Source organism: Phaseolus vulgaris, chromosome 3, assembly GCF_051622355.1.
Source record: "Phaseolus vulgaris cultivar YP4 chromosome 3, ASM5162235v1, whole genome shotgun sequence".
Classification (NCBI taxonomy): domain Eukaryota; kingdom Viridiplantae; phylum Streptophyta; class Magnoliopsida; order Fabales; family Fabaceae; genus Phaseolus; species Phaseolus vulgaris.
Genome location: NC_143500.1, coordinates 45,812,051 through 45,832,267, shown reverse-complemented (window position 1 = coordinate 45,832,267; position 20,217 = coordinate 45,812,051). Strand labels below are relative to the sequence as shown.

General features: G+C 29.2%; 2 protein-coding genes across 4 annotated transcripts; both read left to right on the top strand.

The window, feature by feature from the left end:
- Nucleotides 1-8,728: 8,728 nt before the first annotated feature.
- Nucleotides 8,729-9,368, top strand: LOC137805947 (zinc finger A20 and AN1 domain-containing stress-associated protein 7). Its single transcript, XM_068605822.2, has one exon. The coding sequence runs from the start codon at nucleotides 8,805-8,807 to the stop codon at nucleotides 9,246-9,248; it is 444 nt and encodes a 147-aa protein (XP_068461923.1). The 5' UTR covers nucleotides 8,729-8,804; the 3' UTR covers nucleotides 9,249-9,368.
- Nucleotides 9,369-14,013: 4,645 nt separating this feature from the next.
- ARK3 (armadillo repeat kinesin 3) lies at nucleotides 14,014-19,380 on the top strand. 3 transcript variants are annotated; one of them, XM_090299616.1, is made up of 11 exons: nucleotides 14,014-14,201; nucleotides 14,450-14,566; nucleotides 14,878-15,009; nucleotides 15,120-15,251; nucleotides 15,786-15,945; nucleotides 16,037-16,129; nucleotides 17,507-17,632; nucleotides 17,745-17,870; nucleotides 18,213-18,356; nucleotides 18,492-18,620; nucleotides 18,706-19,380. In XM_090299616.1, exons 1-11 carry the CDS (start codon nucleotides 14,016-14,018, stop codon nucleotides 18,870-18,872), a joined length of 1,512 nt encoding a protein of 503 aa, XP_090155742.1. In that variant the 5' UTR covers nucleotides 14,014-14,015; the 3' UTR covers nucleotides 18,873-19,380. The 3 variants fall into 3 exon arrangements, with proteins under 3 accessions (XP_090155742.1, XP_090155741.1, XP_090155740.1); XM_090299615.1 differs by lacking the exons at nucleotides 17,507-17,632; nucleotides 17,745-17,870; nucleotides 18,213-18,356; nucleotides 18,492-18,620; nucleotides 18,706-19,380 and having other exon boundaries at nucleotides 15,783-16,129; XM_090299614.1 differs by lacking the exons at nucleotides 17,507-17,632; nucleotides 17,745-17,870; nucleotides 18,213-18,356; nucleotides 18,492-18,620; nucleotides 18,706-19,380 and having other exon boundaries at nucleotides 14,014-14,216; nucleotides 15,783-16,129.
- The last annotated feature ends 837 nt before the right edge of the window (nucleotides 19,381-20,217 follow it).

The window sequence follows — 20,217 nt, the reverse complement described above, 5'->3', positions numbered from 1 at the left end:
TCAACAGGTGCAACACGCTCCGCTTCTTCCGTTTCAACAACAGGATTCACCACATTTTCGCGCCGAGGAGTTACATCACCTATTTTGTTTAGCAGCTTCGAAAAATAAGACTGAGCTTTCAAATTTGTGCTTGCCATCAAAGTTGAAAATCAATAAAAAACTTAGCAAAGTTAAAAAACACATCCTATCAAACAAGTACATGAAGAACAACCACCTACCAGTAAGATCTTCTCGTGGATGGGACGAAGTGTACAATTGTAGCAAGGCGCGAGTGGGAACTTGGTACGAGAGGTGACTGAAAACTTCAATAACATGACGATCGGCCGCCCCCATTGAGTGAAAAGATATTGAATTAAACTTCACCGGATCTCTTGTCCAGTAAAGAGGAAATTTTGGAGACTCTCCATTGAAAAAATACTCTTTCCCTATCGGCTCTATTAGAATTTTGAAAAAACCTCCCTTAAAATTCTTATAAGATGATGTAAAAGGTTTAAGGAAGCAAACGTTGGATTTACTAATAAGAGAAAGCCATCCTGGTCGTTTACCAGGCCGAGAACTATAATAATACAGGAACGAAGCTGGACTAGGAGAAAGCGACAGTAATTTACACAAAATACTAAAGGCTTGCATGGCAGCCCAACCATTAGGGTGAAGCTGAGTAGGGGCAACATTAAGAAAATTAAGAACGCCTATTTGAAAGTTGTTCAAAGGCAATCGAATATGAAGGTCTCTAAAAAAGCAAGCATAAAAATAGAAAAATTCATAATTATCATCTTCTCGGCCATGGCAAACATTATCAACATCCCCAACACGCCGAAAGGAAATAATATCGTTTTCAATATCAGAATAATAAATCTGAGAATGAGAAAGAAAACTACGAAGTTCGGTAGCAGAACGATACTTCGAAAAATATTCCCGAACCCTAGGGTTAACCCACTGATAACCCGGACGAAGGTTTTTCCGAGGCAACATAAAATCGACTTCTTGAGGAACATCAATAGTAGGAGCTCCACTTGAATCATTCATACAAGATGGAGTAGCAGAAGAAGATTTTGACTCAGGAGGAACTTCTTCTCGAACCACTCGGCCAGTTGATTCACCACCCGCGCTTGAAAATTCATCAGTAGCAGAAGAACTTGAGAGAGACATTACCTTCGCAAGAATTGAACGAAGATTGACAATATGCTTCCTTCTAAACAGCAGCAAAGCTCACAATCATAAAAAACCCAATGGCAAACCTATTTATAGCCCAGGCAAAACCCTAGAATTTCAAACGATATAAACAATGTGGCACCATTCAAACATATGTCATCTAACGGTCAAAATAGCAAGTTCCTGTCAAGTCATGAAAACTGACCAAAATAAAGCGCAGAAATCAAAGCGTTCCATATCAAATCAAATCAAACGTCAAAAATTATTATATTATATTAAGACACAAATATTTCTTTAAAACTTGAAATAAAAATATTTTTGTCTCGGGGGCTAGTGTACTGGTAGGCTAAAACCGAGAGGTTTAGGCCGAGAACAACATTGAGTAAACAAGGGAAAAAGGTTGAAACCGAGAGGTTTAAACCGAAACCTGAAAAGATAATAAAAATCATAATAAAGCCCAATTTAAATAAGGAACTTGCACAAGGGGGTGTAAAAGTAATAAAAAGGTGTGAGAAGAAAGTCCAAAAGTACTGTTGAAGGCTCATCAACGAAACCCTATAAATAGGAGGTCAGCACAAGAAAAAGGTAAGAGTGATTTTATCTGAAAAACCATTACATTGTTTCTGACTTTGGCATCGGAGCGACTTGCAGGTACATCCCCCCACCTGTGATGAATACCAACCGAGAGGAGTAGCCGAGTGGTGCAGCCGAGAAGAACAGCCGAGATGAATAGCCGAGAGAAGCAGCAGAGAGGAACAACCGCGAGCCTAGCCCAGTTGAGAGTCCAGCCCAAGAAGTAATCCAGCCCAATAGAAACCCGAGAGTATAGCCCGAAATCAGAAGATCTGTAAAAGGCCATCTTGTTTTAGTTTGAGTGTTCTTGGTCCCTTTTTGTAAGAACATAATCCATAATTCATTTAGTATCAGATTACACAATCTGAAAGTATGAGTTTGGTTCATTTTGGATATCGTATACATATAGATTAACTAATTCGGAACACTTTAATTTTGTGCTTATCTTCTGGATTACATAATATGAAACTTAGTTTTGAACTAGAAAAATATTTTGGATTACCTGATGCATAACATAATGTTTTATTACAGATTGAGTAATCCGAAATGTTATTCCAAATCCAGAACTGAGTTCCATATTATGTAATCCAGAACATGATTGCCTCACATTAATTGTTACGGATTGTGTGATTTGTTGATCCAACAAATTAACCAATCCAAAATTAAGTATTTAAGGCACCAGATTAAAAAACTTACCTAAGAATGACAAGTCACCGCCACAACAATACTACTGGCACCACTCTACCGTTGTCACCACCACTACCACCACAACACCCCACAACTGTCACCACCTCCACCAAAGCAACATCAAGCACCATGCACTTTTTTTCACTTAATAACAAAATGTAAAACAAAGCTTCTCTCATTATCTTTCTAGTGAAGAGTAATTTTGGGATTTTTAAAGTTTATGAAGATGAGAAGAAGTGATGGAGGTGCAGGAAGAAGCAGTCCACTTAGCATGAGAAAAGTCTTGAAATTGTCTTTTCCTTATGGGCCTTCTCTGGACTGTGGTACGGAGCCCATTTTATGTTTCCTTTTCTTTTTCCCTCTATATAAAATATGCCTCGAGCGTTATACATAACATCATATAATATAAATATTGCGTCAGAAACACATAACATATTAAAAATGTATTAGACATCATTCGTCTCTTATTTTCTTCTCCTTCATTTCTTTCTGCAGATTATTCTAGATAGGTTAGAGTGGGAGGACAAATAAGATGTTAAATATTTGGAGTTTCATCTTTTAGATAATAGGGGAAAAATGGTAAATTAACTTATAATTGCAAAGACTAACCTGACTTTGATGTTTTTAATCGATTAAATTATTTTTCCTCCATTTCTAAAATTTGAAAAACAATTTGCTCCATGAAAACTTGAGAACTCACACATCGTTCACCAAGACGCGAAATAAAGGGTATGGAATCATTTATAACCAATTAAACAGCGAATTATATGGGTATCTTTTACACAAGGGGTAGTTATAGGACTCTGCTTGTTGTTTTTTTATTATTGTATTTTTTTTAAAAAAAAATTATTACAAATAATAAAATGTTACTTTCTACATCATAGTAATTAATAGTATATCAATTCGCTTGATGAAATTTTGTCTAATGAAAGTGATATTTGTTTTCGATTTTATAATATAATTAAGCTTGATGTATTTGCTTTATGGATGAGAATGCAAACTAGTCCATATCATATTTGGTCTGTAAAATATAGTTTGGATTGATCCGTATTGTGTAAGAAGTATCTGTTGATTTTATTGAATGAAAAATAATTTTTTAAATATAAATTTAGAATAAATTTTGTTTTTTTATATAAATTTGGTAAATAATTTACATTATTATTCTCATAACATATGTGTAATAAAATATGTATAAAAAAATTATTATAATTTTTTTATTTTCAGTGAAATTTGAATTTAAATTGTACTAATAAAGAAATTCATTAAATACATACATTTTTTAAAGGTATATTATTTTTTACTATAATATAATACTATATTTAAATTTTATTATAAAAAAATTAAGGTTTGACAATGTATGCATTTTAGAAAGACAAAAAAATTCTTAAATATTAAAAAATCACTATCGATTTTCATAAAGGTGTTATGAATTAGGTATTGAGAAGAGTTTCTTCCTATACCTTCATGTCTTTGTTTTTGCATCTCATACTTTTTTTTTTTTTTTTTTTATAAAAAACTTTCATGTTAGGTATCACTATGTTACTTGACATCTCAACTAGGTTGACACCTCAAGTAACAACAATCATTTGCAATCACATGAAAAAAGTATTATTAAAAAATAAAAAGAAAGAAAATACAAAAATATGAGGGGATTAGACCAAAATTCATATGTTAACAAAAACGATACATAAGTAGACTATACCTATTAATAAAAAAATTTAAGAACATATTAGATGGAAACCTATTATACTAATGAAATAATTCTTTATGAATAAATCATAAATTAACCAACTTATCAGCACACACATTCCCTTCACGAAAAATATGAGCAATCCTAAACCTGATATTTTCATAGTAATTAAGATAAGTATTCAATCGATTACGAAGCATAAAAGGAACATTTGTCCTAACAGTCATACTTCAATACTAAAACTATCTTTTGACATTTTTCATTAAATGTTTTTTCTTTATTTATGGAATGTGAAATTTAAAGACTTCACGGATTATAGAATTTAGAAGTTTAAATTTGTGTTTCGGATGGTACAATATTTTAGATTGAACAATCCATAATACAAATTTATATTCTAGAGAATTTTTAAAACCATGAAACTGATTTTTTTTTTATAAAAATACAAAAATATTATTTTTTAAGATATGCGCGTCAACTCGCCTCGCTCTGCACTTGACTCAATAAGTTATGCGGGACGAGACTACTATAAAATAATTTAAAAATAATATTATAGTAAAGATATTTATAATAATAGAGAACAGTATATATTAATAGGAATGGCATAAGTGATGTCAAAACCCTTAACAATAAATTATATACAACTTTTTTTGTTATATTATTTTAGAACATTAACCTAAAAGTAAAATAATCAAGAATATGTGTGAACCAACTATAGATAATACAATATAGAAACGCACAACCAATAAAAATTAATCATTTAGCTCTTTATCAAATACTTTTGAAACTATCTATTTTTTCAAAAATATCATAAAAACAAAAAGGACAATGAGAACTATCAACTAAAAAACAAAATTATAGAAAATAAAATAGGATAACCACATATTAAACCATAACAGAAAGCACGAGGGTCAATTTTAAAATAAAGAAATTGAAGAGTTAATTTAAAAATATAATGAAAAAAACAACTATAATAAGTGAAAAAATTATAATCAAAAGAAAATCAAATTCATAAAAAGGAAATAGTTCTGATAGACGAAAATGAAAAAGGTTTGACCGTGTCAAATTATCTTAAACACATACGAATGCATATTTTTTAAAACTATCAATTTTATATTTATTTATTTATATTATAAAGACTTCAATATGTTTTTTTCATATATTCTTACACAAAATTAATTTTGGTTTCTGACTAAACTTTAAACCTTACTAGACAAAAACTCAATTTCATGTTATAATAAAAAATAAAAAATATATTTAATATGAAATAAAAATAAATATAAAAAATATAAATATTAATTTTTTTATTTGAATATTCTATAAATGAATTTCAAATAATAAATTTGAAAATTCAAACAAAATATCAAATTATAATAGTTAATAAAATTACTTAATTTTAGTCACTCATAAATATAAAAAATATTTCATATAATATAACTATAAAATGATAAAACTGTTATTATACTTATAAAGAACGCTAATATTATTGTTAATAAAGAAGTAATTTTATTCGCTATATAAAATTATAAAATTATAAAAAGTATTTCATTTTACTTAAATTATAAAATTATTGTTATATTTACATAAAATGCAGTAGAAAAAACATGAAATAAAAATCAATTTTAGAGATAAAAAATAATTAGTTGTTATAGTAACTAAATAAGAGACATTTTAAAAACTAAAAAAATGATTTTTAAATTAATTTATATTATTTTTAAATGGTTTCTAAATTAGTTTATTTTTTCAGGATGTTTTTAATACGGGAAGGTGTTTTGTTAGGTAGTTTGGAGGTAATTGTTTAGAAGTTGGTGTTTGTGTATTTTGCATAAGGGTTGAATCACCCTTAAAGTGGTTCCCATTTATTTATTTTTATTGCTGATAAAAATAATAATTTCTAAATTTGTATCTAATTTGCTACCAATTATTTAGTTTATAAATTTGGTAGCAAAAACCTTGGTTGCTAATTATATATCAATTTAGAAAACATTTAAAAATAATAGAAATTAATTTAGAAACCAAATTTTTTTTAATCTCTAAAATGGTTTATAATTTAGTCACTATAAGAACTAATTATTTTTAGTGTATAAAATTTGGTTTTTATTTTATAATTTTCTTGTTAGTGTTATGTTTAAATATATATTGATTACTCCACAAAATTAAATAACTAACTTATTATTGTATAAAATAAATTTCACATAAGATTTAATCGAGATTTGATCAAAATATACTGAATCAAAAAATCTTAGATACAATAATTATATAATTTTATAAATTCAAAAAATTAAAATTAGTAGCACTTAAATGGAAAATTAATTAGTATGGCTCATATAAAAATTATTCTGTTACAATATATAGTAGAACACACACATATATACAAAATATCTTATTTTAAAAGAAAATCCTAAAGATAGTATCTTTTGTTATTTAATTATATTGTCTTTTGAATTTATTATAATCAACCAAAAAAAACACATAAACAATAACTATAGAATAATAATTGATAAATTAAAAATATTTATCTTTTAATATAATTTATAATTCTAATAATTAATAATGTTACTACTTAATACAAGTAAAGGCATCTTGAATTACGTATTTCCTTTTTATGTCATATATTATTAATAACTTTATTAGCCGAATTGACTTTTTTTTATAAACGACTAAATTAAATTAAATCTATAATAATAATATATTTAATTGGAATGCATAGTGAAAAACACAATTTTGATGAATAAAATATAATAGAATTTTTTTATGGCAGTATCCATTTATAAATTGACACATATAATAAAGTTATTAATTTTAATACATTTTAAGAAAGTACTTCAAAGGTAACTTTTTTATTAATTAATAATGTGAAAAGCTTCTGCAGTACAATAATATTAATAATGAACTCAAATAAATTTAAAATAATCAGCCTTAATACCTTGTCAAATATACAAAGAATGCCAATATTGGATAATGGAAATTTTAAAATATTTCAAGTTGTTTCTTCTTTTAAATTTATTTTGGTGCACTTACTTTCAGAAAATTATTAATTATTTTCAAACCTACCTTAATTGGACCGTAATAATTAACTCCTTTCTCCCTCTCTTTCTTTCACACACAAATCTTGAACACGAATATGAAAAGAATGTTTATCTTTGATCTCGCTAATACTTCTCTACATAAAATAACTAATCAAAATAAATAAAATTATTTAAGTTATTTAGTTTTAATTGATAATATTATTAACCATTTATATCTTAAACATATTTTAAATTTAATTGATAATTATATTTAATAATAACACAACAATATTTAAGAGATAAAAAATTTCAATTAGTAAATATAATTTATGTATTATTAATATTTGAGTAAATAAATTTAAGACTCGTTTAATGGTCAAAATTTGATAGTGTAAGACATACTGCAAGAAAGATAAAATTTAGATAAATATTGATTATATATCAAATTTAGTATGCATTATGATATTGATTGAATAATAATGCGAAGAGTAGTGCTAATAAGAACGCTGTATTAAATTTGACAAGAAAATAAAGATAAAGATAATAATAATAATGATAATCATGGTGAGAATAACAACATCAATAAAAAATTATAATTATTATAATTTAAAGAACAGTAGTAAAAATAAAATGATATCATAACAAAAAATCATATTATGTGATAATGATAAATGATAAATGATAATATTGAAAATAATTATGATAATAATAATAAAAGAATGATAATATTTATAATAGTAGAAAAATGGTAACAAAAGTTTTCACTCTATATAAAATAATTGTTATAATAATTCTAATGTGATTATATTACGATAAAGATGATAATATACGAAATAATGAAAATAAGAGAGTTAATGATAGTAACAACACCAACAACAACAACAATAATAATAATAATAATAATAATAATAAAAATGATGATGACAATAATAAAAAAAAAATTGAGATAGTTAATAATAATGGTAATAGATAGTATGAAAATAGAAGAAAAATCTATTTCAATGTTTTTCAAACCTAGTCTCCTCTAGATAAGAAACACTATTCTTTAACACAAGATACTATAGATAAAAAGAAATCATATTCTACACCAAATAATTTTATAAAATAATATAATAATTATCTTATAAACATATTTTTACTTTTATAATATTTCTGTTAATAAGTTTCATAACGAATTAAAAGTATATATAATAATAAAAAGAATAGAGATATTTGAAAAATATTCCCAAGATAACAGTTATAAAAATATAAAATCAAGGAAAAAATATAAAGAAAATAGCTAGGTTTTTTCAAGAATTACGCGTGGGATAACATGAATCCTACCAGAATAAGGTAAATTAAAAATAGTATATTTAAAAGTATACCTATATTTGTTATGATTAAGATAAAAATAGTATCGTATATTTTCATATATTAATAAATACGGAATAGTTATTGATTAATTAATTAAAATAAAATAACCATATTTGCGTGCATTTGCCTAGTGGATACACATATTCGTGATCTTTTTGAATCCAGATTGCAAATCTTATCAAACCAGCATTACACTAACACGTAATTGCGGTCTTTATAAATGCCACAATTCAACACAAACAATCTCACAACAATCTCACAACAATCTCACAACAATCTCACAACAATCTCACAACATATAGTCCCGTTAGAGAAACAAAACATAGTTCGATCGATTCAAAAACATGGGTTCACAACAGAACAACGGCACCAGCTACCCTCCTTCGGAGCCCAAGCCCTGCGCCAACAACTGCGGTTTCTTCGGCAATCCCGATAACGAAAACCTCTGTTCCAAATGCTACAAGCAACACCAGAACCAGCTTTCTGCAATAAACTCTCTCTTCTGTCCTTCCGCCGCGCCGCCACCGCTTCTTGACGCGGCAGAACCATCATCTTTGGCGGTGTCTTCGCCGTGCGCGGCCGGGCCTTCCAAACCGACCAATCGATGCGGGGGTTGCAACAGAAAAGTGGGTTTAACGGGTTTCTTGTGCAAGTGTGGGATCACCTTCTGCGGGGTGCACCGTTACCCGGAGAAGCACCAGTGCACCTATGACTTCAAGAGTGCTGGGCGTGAAGAGATTGCCAAGCAAAATCCTGTTATAAAGGCTGACAAGATTCAAAGGTTTTAGCTTCTTCTTGGGTTGCTCATCTATCCTTCATGCTCTATGTTATATTGAACAGTCCTTTAAAAGCAGTTTTGATTGTACTCATAGTCTTCTTTTTGTTTAATTCCTTTTGTTTAAATAGTGTTAGCTTCAAATCTATGTTTCAATTGTAATATTTAGTACAAGATTTATATGCAGTTCGTTAGATGTCTTCGTATTAAAACTTTACTTTTACATCAGTAATTTGTTACTTTTACGTGCATTATCAAGATTCTGATGAGAAAAACATCTAAAGCGTATCTGAAAAACATCTAGGTTACTCATCTTCCCTAGGCCAAAAAGGAATAATAATATACTCATATTTGTCGAGATTGAATGCTAAGAATAAAAGAAAGAAAATAAACCCAAGGACCTTGTTTTCAATCAAGAGAAGTAAAATAAACAAAAGAAAACGACGTCTAATTTTTCTTGTATCCATTCTGTTTAGAATTCTTCTTCCTTCTTTAATCTCATTGGGTTTTCTTAAAGTTTCTTGAAGTATCAAACTACCTTTCAATGTTTATAACATGGCACTTTTTAACCTTTTCACGTGGTACTGTTTTCTTTAAAATTGGCTATTGTTCTAAGAATTTCCTGTCATGTTCCCTTAATATGCTAGTTCGTAAGACACAGGAACCCCTTAACTCGTATTAGTTTATTTAGAAGTGATCCATATCAACTACTTTAAATTGCGATAAGAGTGGAGCATTTTTTTCTACCTTAGGCAGTTACTTAACACGACCTAATCCTAAGGCCACTAAACCCTTAAATAAAGGGTTACGTTATTTCACCCATTTCAGTTTTAAATTGAATAGCGGGTTACTAGAATAAAAATATAACAACTCATAATTAAAATGAAAAATAAAAATGAATCTTTTCAATTTTAAAGCAGTGATACTATTTTTTGGAATTAGAAAAAAAATTAATAAGAGAACTTTAAGAAAAAACTAAAAAAAGGTGATTTTTGTGTGTATCTTATTAAAAAGATATTCTTCTTCTTTTATAACAAGAAAAACAAGCACTAAACTAAACCCTAAATTTAATGAGGGACTTCTTTTCAGATTACATGTGCAGTGATGAGATATTGAGACGTAATAAACCAAACTTTTTTTAATCTTTAAAAAAAGACTATATAAATAAAAGAGTACTAGGATACTCAAACTCGTGAAAAACTATTATAAAAAGCAGATATTATATCTGTAATGGTTAATTAAAGCTATTTCTAAATGGTATTGCACATTCACTAATATATACAGTCTTTAAAAATGGGGGGGTAGAGGCAAGCTCCATAAGCTATAGGAAGTTTTGCGGGAAAGTGGAATATGAAATTGAGGTACTTATGTTTGGTTGCTCCTACGGACTATGGACAAGCAATTGGCTTGGCAGGGAATGAGAGAATTCAACACAATGGGAAGGTCTGCTGCAGATGAATCAATTTTGTCCTGCAGCATGGCTGCATAACGTCATGTTGGGGAATGCTTTGGTGGTTGATCAATTGGATTGTTTTTTGTATGATTCATGCACCTTTTTTTTCCAGTATCTTATGAATGATATCCAAGGTCCAGTATTTTTTGTTCTGGTTTGAGCTATCCAAGGCAAGCTATCCATATGTTTTTATCCATATAGGGTGCAGGAGGCAATCTTGTATGTTTTGAGTTTTTTTTTTTCTTATAGCTTCTCTTTTATTTTCTCCTAGTGCTGTTTTTTGAGAAGAATTTTGTATCCTTGGTGGGTTTGAATGGGGAGTGGGGGTCTATAATAGTTTAAGATTCTTGTCGTAAATGGTCTTGTTATATGTCTTGTTTTAATGTTGTCTTAACTAGGTTTAACTAGGTAATGGTGTGTAAAAGGGTGATGTTGGAGAAACCGTTAGTATGCTGCTAAGAGGTCAATCCCTCTCAAAGTTTCTAAGTGAGTGACAGTTGTAAAAATATTTTAAATTATTTTTAAAAGTATAAATTGTAACATATATAAAAAAATAGAAAAATAAAATATTAGCTAATTTTATACACATTTTAATTAATTAAAATAATATAAAATCATAATTATAAATAAAAACAAAATAATATAAAATTAAAATAAATAAATAAATAAATAAATTTAAATATAATTATATTATTATTTATTATATTAATTTAAATTAATTTTATCAGTTAAATTAATGTATTTAATTAATTTTAATATTGTTTATAATTATTTAATTTTTATTATATTATGTTATATATATATATATATATATATTAAGTATGTATATTTTATTTATATAAGAATATTAATATTAATGACAATTTTTATTATTATTAAGAAGTTAATATATTTTAAAATGTAAATGACATAAATTTGGGTAAGAAAATTTTGTGTATGTTTAAAATTTAACAATATTATGATATATGAATTAATAACATAAAAAATATAATTTATATTTGATTTATCATTTTTTATTTGAATTTGTAAGATATAAAATAAATTTAACAAATTAAATATATAATAAAAAAACACATAAAAAAATAAATACAAACAAAATATAAAATTAAAAAAAAAACACAAACAAAACATAAATTCAAAAATTAAATTACATACCTAGAGAAGAGAAGAACAACAACAAACAAGAAGGGAGGAAGATCAACTTGTATTTGTGCCTAAAGAATTTCCACCAACAAAACACCTGAAAAACCAAAGAAAAAATCATAAAAAAACAATAAATGCAAAATCTGTAAAAAAATAAAATAAAATGAACATAATCGATTATGCTTTGCCTTATAAAAAAATAACCGATTACCACTATTTTTAGGAGCCTAATAGATTATGTAGAATTTTGAACAACATAATTCATTATGTAAAATTTTGAACAACATAATCGATTAAGGCCTTTTTAACACACAACACGTCATCGATTACCCTCCTAAAAATATAGGCTAATCGATTATGCTTAATGCTTAATCGATTATCAACTATTTTTTAGGTCATAATCAATTAGGTCCTACGTGTTTTTTCAGGCATAATCCGTTGACACGGTGAAAAATCTTGAAAATGTCTAACCTAACTTCGATGATGCAGTAACAACTCATCAAAATGGCACACCTCACTTGCTTTCTCACTCTACTCACTCACTAATCGCTCTAAACAGAATTACCCAAACAATGAAAATGAAGATGTGTTGTGTTTATGAGAGTGATAGTTATATAAATAAGAGCTTGTGAATGAGTGTATTTATTGATATATTTATGATATTAACCTAGAAAGCAATGCATTCAACACACACTTAACGAGATTCTCATTTGTTGTTGTTCCTTTTTTCAGCCTAAATACACAAGCTTTCTTTAAATTTGAATTACTATATTGCCTTGAATATTTCCATGATTAATGCACTTTCAGACAATAGTGTACATATATTTTGTAGTGACTCAAAACTCACTAAACACTACAAGAAAATTATGAAATAAAAACCAATTTTAGAAAAAAAATAATAATTAGTTGCTATAGTGACTAAATTAGAGACCATTTTAGAACTAAACAAACTTTTTGTGTCTTAATTAGTTTCTATTATTGTTAAATGATTTATAAATTGGTATCTAATTAGCTATCGAGATTTTACTACCAATTTAAAAACTATTTAACAATAATAGAAACTAATTTAGAAACCAAAAAAATTTTTAGTCTATAAAATGGTCTCTAATTTAGTCACTATAGCAACTAATTAATTTTGGTTTCTAAAATTGGTTTCTATTTCATGATTTTCTTGTAGTGAAATTATTTGTGATTCATTTGGAGGTAAGATTCATTGAATATAAGAATTATATTTTCTTTTCTTCCCCTTATTTTTTTTAGTTCATATTATATCTTCCTACTAATCCTCCCAATACCTTGTAAATATCAATTAAAAAAATAAATGTGTTTTAATATCTGAGAAACATACAAAAAATCAATTATTTCTTCATTAAAATAGGAACTTTTTTTAGGAATTATTTAACTTTTTAAACATGAAGCATTAGATATTGTATATTATGGCATTTTATGTGTTAGATGCTGACAAAGGTATAAAAGACACCGCCAACCTGTTTCTGTCACAACCTTCATGTTTCCTTGTTTGAAAATAATTAATACTTAACAAATAGCATGGTGAAGCTTAGGACAACATGGAATTAGTAATACTGATCACTGATAATGTTTATATATACTTCACACACGCATAAAAGAGTTGTGTTAATGTGTCTTAAGTTAATCTCTCAGTTGTATAAATGTGGTTAGTATGAATGGCATGTTTTGTTAAAGGGGTAAAACCATCTTTAATTTTTATGAATAAAATCTACGTAGTATACTAGAACATCACTGCTCATTACTATAATATACTATTGGAGCTTCTCCACGGCAGAGGGGAGAGACTTCCAGTACTAAAATATTTGGATGCATTTATTTTTTATTTTAGGGTATATGATGGTAGAACACAGGACATGTGGCAGAGGATATAGAAATTAGTTGAAGAAATTATTTGAAACGTGGAGTAAGAAAGTGATGGTTTTTCTCTGCACTGGGTTTCAATTTATTGGCTATTTATAGACATTCATACACCGCCAGTGAGTGGCACTTCCTACTTTCTTTTTGTATAACTGAGGAAGGTCCCATGACCGTTTCCATAACTAGCTTTCACCATTCTATAGTACATACCAAATTGTGCTGCTGTGATTAATGTACATTTTTCTAGATATGTAGGCCAATTTTAACAATGCTGAACATATATGTGACTGTTAGCTTATGAAGGTGGAAAACATGGTAAAATTAAAGCAGAAATTGATTACAAAAGTTTACATAGAACTAGACAAATTCACAATGGAGTACGAAAGGCAGCAGAAGGAATTTCAGGAGGATATTGAAGGATTCACCACAGAAGGACAGCATCGGATATCAGAGGCCCAGAAAGGCTATTCGGATTCACTGGAGGTTGGTTTGTCTAATGTATGTTGCAATCGTATAGTTTCTGGTAATTTGTACCCATAGTATCACATGTAATTTAAGTTATTATGTTTGAAAGTAAATTGTCAATTTCTCGCATGCAAAATTGTCATAAGGATTTTGATGCTTATCCTGATTTTAAGTAATGTTATTAAGTTGAATTAGTAACAAACATGAATTATTTGATTTGATGATTTCTTGGTAAATATGTACTGATGCGCGTTTCCTTTTCTCAGAAGGAAAGAATGAAATATCAGAAAAACTATAATAAGGAATCAATTAAGGTGCTAGAAGAGAAGGTGATGGAGAATAAGAAAAAGTACGAGGATTTTTGTATGACATCTACTGTAGAGGTAGTATTTTTTGTTGTACAATATGTTGTTTTATGCTAATATAACAACAAAACATCCCTCACTACAAAGTAGAACATCAATTCATTGTGAGGAATTCAGGAACAGCACATCTGACTTGTTGGTCCCGTTAATTTTCCCTGCTATTTTAGGACTCAATTAGTTCCTAAGTTATTTCGACTATGTTTGCTCGTACATTGGAGGAGTTAACATATAATCCTGAGAAGCCAAATTAGATTACAATATGATAATATAGTAAGTCAATTGTCAGTAGTAAAACATTTCATGCTCACAAGTGAATTATGATATCTTAGATGGCCATTGTGCCTGCTGAGGAAGTAGTCATTTTGAAAAAAATACTTCAGAAAGAGACTCTTTTAAGAAATGCTACCGAAGGGGAGCTAAATCATCTGAAAAATCAAATGGAAGAAATGAAAATGTTGGAGGTATGTTTTTGTGCCCCCAACGTTTGTACTTTTCACTTTCCATGTGCCTTCCTCATTTGTCTAAGTTCTGCATTAGCTTTACACGTACATGCATATGTCTCCTGAAATAGGCATCAAGAGAGTCAGATATCTCAAAACTTCGTAAGATGTTGGAAGATGAGGCACACCAGAAGGAGAAACTCAAAGGAGAAATAGCCAGATTGCAAAGTCAACTGCTACAATTAGGTTCTGAAGTTGGAAAAGTAAGCCATATTGAAGTGCACGAATATCGTAATTAATTGACTTTATTTTGTTTTTTATAAAAGGGAAATAAGACTTTTATGTTATTAGTTTTGACTGAATTGGGTTGATTAAAGATTTTTAAAGCTACTAGGTTTTAAATGGTGATTTTTGTACTTGATTGTAAAAGCTTAAAAGGGGATGATACAAACTCATGTATCATTATTACTATTTAATGTCTACGAATATTATATTTTGCAATCATATTTATGTTAATGGTAATCCAAGCCATGGCAACATCATGCACTTTTTCTTCTCCTCTTTGAAGACATGAAAGTTTAAATAGTTTCTTTACACTGCACAAAACCTTCACTGCTTGTCTCATTGTTAGTCTCTTCATCGTTTTTAAGACATGTTTCGACTTGTACTCATCATCATGTTTCTGCAAATTCTTCATGGGTTTCTGGTGCATTTACAGAAAATAAGCCATAAATTTACTTGACCTAGTAATTTGTCTATCTACTGAAAGCATTTGTGACTGCAATTTGATCTAGCAGACAAAACAAAAATGTCGTCGAGGTGGATTTGAGAAAGTTGCTGGTGGTTTAGATTATTCTCCCCCTTTCCTGGTTAAACATCCACAGCAAGCTTCAGGAAATGGAGAGGAGGCCTCGGTTGCCAAGCTCTGTGAACATGGCAATAATTATTTATTATTTAGTTTTTATTGCATATCTTGTATCTTGAAAACTTATGTTGGTAAATTACTTTAAATTTAGAAGATATTTTTAGCTGATAAAATCGATTGCAGGGGGATTGCAGAAGATTCTGTCATTGCTTGAATCAGAAAATGCTGATGCACAAATCCATGCCGTGAAAATAATAGCTAATTTAGCTTGTGAAGGTTCCAGTCCTGCCAACTTAAGTTTAAATTCATTGTATGTATAAAATAGCAGTCTAACATCTAGGATTGACGTGTTTGCCTTCTGCATATATGATTTGGGGTCAATGAATTTGTGGATATGAGTAAATTTCAATTTTGATGAAGTTCTGTTTTCTTGTTTGGCATAATATTGTTGGAATGAGGTTTTAGTAGTAAAAGGAATATTTGAGAATGTTAAAGACTAGAATTTTGGAGAAAGAGAATATTTGTACAACAGATCACTTCTCCACAAAACGAGTTGTGTTTTTACTGTCATCCACCTCTCCACCCTAATCACTATCACTATAATTAAGAATATTGTAATCATCAGAGATAAAACAGGACAATCCAAACCTTTTACTTACCAAATAGTTCTCTTTGTTGCCTTCCAATGAGTGATTTTGGATTCTCCATGTAGATTAACAACTACAACTACATAGAGAAAATCACACGTTAAATAGTGTAAGGTTCCAACTAAGCTCTTAAGAAGTGTTGGATCTACTTTTTCTCCTTCCTCGTGCTTTGATATTTTGATTCCACATCCATTGGTGTGTCAACTAGATTAGAGTCATCCATCTTGAACTTCTTAATCACCTCATTTGCATAGCCTTCTTGAGCGATGAATATGCCTTTGTCTTCTTACTTTACTTCAATTTAGAGATATTAAGACATGAGACCAATGTCAAATATCTCAAACTCTTAAATTCCTGAAACATACTTGGTCTTTGATGTGAAGTGCATGCTTGTGTGGACATTTGATGAAGTTTCTCTCATATAGGTACTTACAAATTCTTATTTTTGAGGTTGTTTAATGTAGACTTCTCAGGAACTGCAATAAGAGAGACAAATTTTATACTCATTTGATGTATCTTCCAATTATTTCGAGCTGTTAATCTAATAATTTATATAAGAGAGCAAATACCTAATATCAACTCTTTGACAGAAGCCTTTTCACACAACCTTGTCTTATATCTTTTGACTTCTTTCTTGACATTACCCTTTGGAAGTGAAATTAGCTCCCCTGTGTTATTTCTTTTTATCACTTTAATTTCTTCATCCATAGGATTTTTCATATCCTTGGCTTCCATGTTTCTTCTGATGTTTTCCCCATACACTTCTTGTTGGAGACCTGTTAGAAAGTTAAACTGCACCACCCACGGGTTTTGCTCAAAATGCCTCTGGTAATCTCTCGCTTTCAACCATGCTCCTGGCAGAACATGCTACACATATTTACAGAAATTGGGCCTTTTAGGCCTAAAATAAAGTTTATATTTCAACAAACATAACTTGAAAGTCTATTTGTTGCAACTGATATTATAAATAAATTAGCCATAACATCTATCAACCCTGATGTTGCAGAAAGAAACCAGAAGAAGATTGTAGAAGCAGGTGGACTTACGTCCTTGCTTACACTGCTTAAGAACTCAAAAGATGAAACCACACATAGAATTGCAGCAAGCGCCATAGCAAATTTGGCAATGAATGGTAAACTTCCACATCCTTTTCTTTGCAACTAGTAACTTAAATAAGTATTTACTTCCACTGATTCATTTCTTTTTCTTCCTGGTATGTGCAACCTTATTTGGTGTCTGAACAGAAACCAATCAAGATCTCATTGCGGCTCAAGGAGGCATTAATTTACTATCCATGACAGCAGCCAATGCTGAAGATCCTCAGACTCTTCGAATAGTTGCTGGAGCAATAGCTAATCTTTTTGGCAATGGTACTATTGATCTTATCTCATCATTTTTTATGTTGCCGTGTTTATCTGAACTGCAGATTGAGATTATACTGTTCACAAAAAAATCAGAATAAACATTGTTTGACTTTTTAACGACAACTAAATCAACAACAACAGTAAACGGTCCTTCTAATCTATTGTTAAAAGTCTTTTATCTAGTGGTGTAAGAATCTCACTTGCTAGATGTGATAGTGTTGTTTCATTATAGATCTTGGAGCTGTATATGGGATAAATTAAATTTATCTTTAAGGATGCAATTATAGTGTAGGCATCAAGTAGAATATTGTTGGTATAACATTACAAGTTCGGTGTTCCTCTATTTAGATAAACTACAAATAAAGATAAGGGATGAAGGTGGTATGAAGGCACTGTTGGGAATGACCAGATGCAAGCATCCCGATGTACATACCCAGGTTGCCCGCGCAATAGCCAACTTTGCAAAATGCGAGTCTAAAGCATCTATTCAAGGTAATAACTTTTATAAGTGTGTGTATAGATAGATAGATAGATGCATTACTTCCAGTATCTTATCATAGTATATATCCATGTTCTTTATCGATGATATTGTTATTGCTTGAGTCAAAGTTTTGGTGCGCTATACAGGGACAAAGGTTGGAAGATCTTCACTTATTGTGGACGGTTTGCTTCCATGGATAGTGCAAAACGCAAGTAATGAAGTCTCGTTAGTGAGGCATGACATTGAGATTGCTCTCTGCCACTTGGCAAAACATGGTGAGCACTAAATGCATCATATCTAGTTACGATTTAGATACTAAACATGGCATGTCACAAAGAGCTTTTGTTTGATACGATACAGAAGCAAATGCAAGAGACATGATTAGTGGAGGTGCAATGGGAGAGTTGGTTCGAGTCTCAAGAGATTGTTCAAGAGAAGACATAAGGATTCTTGCACGTGAAACACTAATCTCCAACCCCGCATTCCAACCTGAAATTAGGCGTTCGGAACAGAATAATGTTGAATAAATTAAGTGCAGTAGAAACTCAAAGAAGTTCCTCATCATTTTAATTGCTTTGGATTAATTAATCTTCATTTGTAGTAACTAAAGCATCTTTATTCAGTATTTTTTGCTGGAATTTTCAATACACACCAGCAAGCAAAATACATGTAGCAGGGGAGGAGTGCAATGTTGTATGTAGCAGGGGAGGAGTGCAATGTTGTATGCTTGGAGAATCCACCACCTTACTCCAGTCACCAAAACAATTTCTAGAGAAGAATACTATGTAAGAGCACCACTGGTTATGTGCTGAAGTTGTTTAAAATGAGTACTATGTAAGAGTACTATGTAAGAGACTTTGTTTATCTTTGTTGGAGACATTCTGCTGTTCATAGAAGCTTCTTTTTTTTTGTTGTTGAGCTTATTAGGTGTTTTTTTTTTATCAGCAAGGTGTTGTTTGGTAGCATTGTTGGATGTAATGATCTTAAGTTTTTTTATAGGATTTTGAGTACAATTTTGATATTAGAGTTAAGATCACACAAATCCTCTAACTAATTTTATTAATTTTTTGTGATAAAAAGGTAGAAAAAAATCATTAAAAAAGTAAAACTAGATCACACATTAACTATATCCACTAATATCATCATATATTTACTGTAGAAGTGTAATCTCTTTCCAATATTTATTAACAATAGTTTAATTATTTAATTTCCTTTAAAACAAGTTATACATGATAAATCTCTAGATTAAAAAAATTATTCAATTATTTGAAATAAACAAGACTTTGAATTATCAACTATTTTTTACATCATAAAAAACTTAGGTTAACTTAACCAATTAAAAATGTAAAAATAAATAAACTTATTTTGATTCGTAAACTTTTTCCTTACGATAACATGTGTGTTTACTTACATTACACGTTTTTTTACTACACAATTTTTTTTATCTAAGTAGCGATAAAAAGATATTTCATATTTCTTCTAATGTTTGTTTCAGCATGTATTTATTTGTTTAAATATCATTGAAACTTAAATAAATTTTAGAAACTTCAGATAATAGAATATATTTTTAACATGCAACTTAGGTTCACATGGAGCCTTCAATTATATTTGCATTATCATAATAGTAATAATGACTGCTTACATTATTAAAAACAGAAGCTTTATTATTCTTAATAATTGAAAAAGTTATTCCACTAACCACACACATATGTTTGTTATTGTCGTTAGTGTAAATATTTATTAATCATATATAGGAATACTATAAGCCACCAATATTAATATAAAATATTTCTCTAATCAACATGGAAAAAAAGGCATAGTATGATAAAGTTTCATAGATTCTCATCACATTTAATTTCTGAATATATCCAT